Source organism: Brassica oleracea, unplaced genomic scaffold (assembly GCF_000695525.1).
Source record: "Brassica oleracea var. oleracea cultivar TO1000 unplaced genomic scaffold, BOL UnpScaffold03702, whole genome shotgun sequence".
Lineage (NCBI taxonomy): Eukaryota > Viridiplantae > Streptophyta > Magnoliopsida > Brassicales > Brassicaceae > Brassica > Brassica oleracea.
The window spans coordinates 1-1,120 of NW_013620227.1; the positions used below are offsets into that span (position 1 = coordinate 1).

Genomic DNA, 1,120 nt, shown 5'->3' on the forward strand with positions numbered 1-1,120 from the left:
TTATAACACAACATATCACAACAACTTGAAACATACAGAGAGAAACATGAAACAGAACAAGAAAACTAGAGGAATAACATAAGTTGAAACATAGAGGAATTAAACATCTTCAAACACTCGATTTATTAGCTTCTGCTTTAGAGCTTCTTCAGCTTCAGAAAGTGGGTCTTTTCTGGAGATGAGACTTTCAAGCAAACGTTGCTTCGAAAGTCTCCATTTAACGATCAAATCTCTCTCTTTAATAGACCACATTGTCTGAAACTCAGCTGTTCCTTTCCCTTCCTGGTGATCTCCTATACTTCTCTTACCGCTTGCTGCTTTCGCCGCCTTAACACCAGGAGGTCGTTGCGTTGCTTGATCACAGAGAGGGGAAGTTGCTCCATCTGATTGTGCTCCATCACACTTTCTCTTCTTACTGCTTCCAGTAATCTTGTGCGTTGCAGCTTCACACCATTTCTGGTCGTGTCTCAACTCCTCCCAAGCATGGTGAAGGTTAAATTTTGTTTTATGGTCATTGGCAAAGATGGTGTGTGCCATTTTCACAATATCAGCCTCACTCTGACCACTTGTTTTCTGCCTTGTTGCAACCGCATAGCATCCAGAGAACTTGCAAACAAGATCGTTAATCTTCTGCCACCTTTGCTTACACTGAATGGGCTCTATCTTCTCACCCCTTTCCACCTTTGGACTTGCTGCATAGTACTCTGCAATGCGTTGCCAGAAAGCTCGTGCTTTCTGTTCATTGCCCACCAAAGGGTCCTTACTCGTGTTTAGCCAGGCGCTAATGAGGACTAGATCATCTGACACTGTCCATTTCCTTCTTCCTCTCCGCTTTGTTGGTGACTCTTCACATAAGCTAGAGGTTTCAGTAGGGAGTTGAGATGAACCGTTCTCACCACCATGTGAAAAATGTGCATAAGAAAAGGTTTCAGGAAAGACAGTATCTTGTTGACTGTTCAACAGCTCAACAAAATTGGTAGAATCCATATCCTGATATGTGAGAGAAGAGAGGAAGACGAAGAAATGTGTTTATTGATGAAAAGAAAGAGAGAAATGTGCTGTTTTAATACGACATAGGAGAGGAAGTTCGTGTTAGGTGGCTTTTAATTAGCTTTACTCT

At 42.1% G+C, this 1,120-nt stretch overlaps 1 protein-coding gene across 1 annotated transcript; it reads right to left on the bottom strand.

The window, feature by feature from the left end:
* Positions 1–99: 99 nt before the first annotated feature.
* On the bottom strand, positions 100–987 carry LOC106321895 (glutathione S-transferase T3-like). The gene has a single exon (XM_013760113.1). It carries the CDS (start codon positions 985–987, stop codon positions 100–102), a length of 888 nt encoding a protein of 295 aa, XP_013615567.1.
* Between the last annotated feature and the right edge of the window lie 133 nt (positions 988–1,120).

Excerpts from the sequence above, each read along its gene's own strand:
- LOC106321895 (XM_013760113.1), bottom strand. The coding sequence starts at position 987 with ATGGATTCTACCAATTTTGTTGAGCTGTTGAACAGTCAACAAGATACT.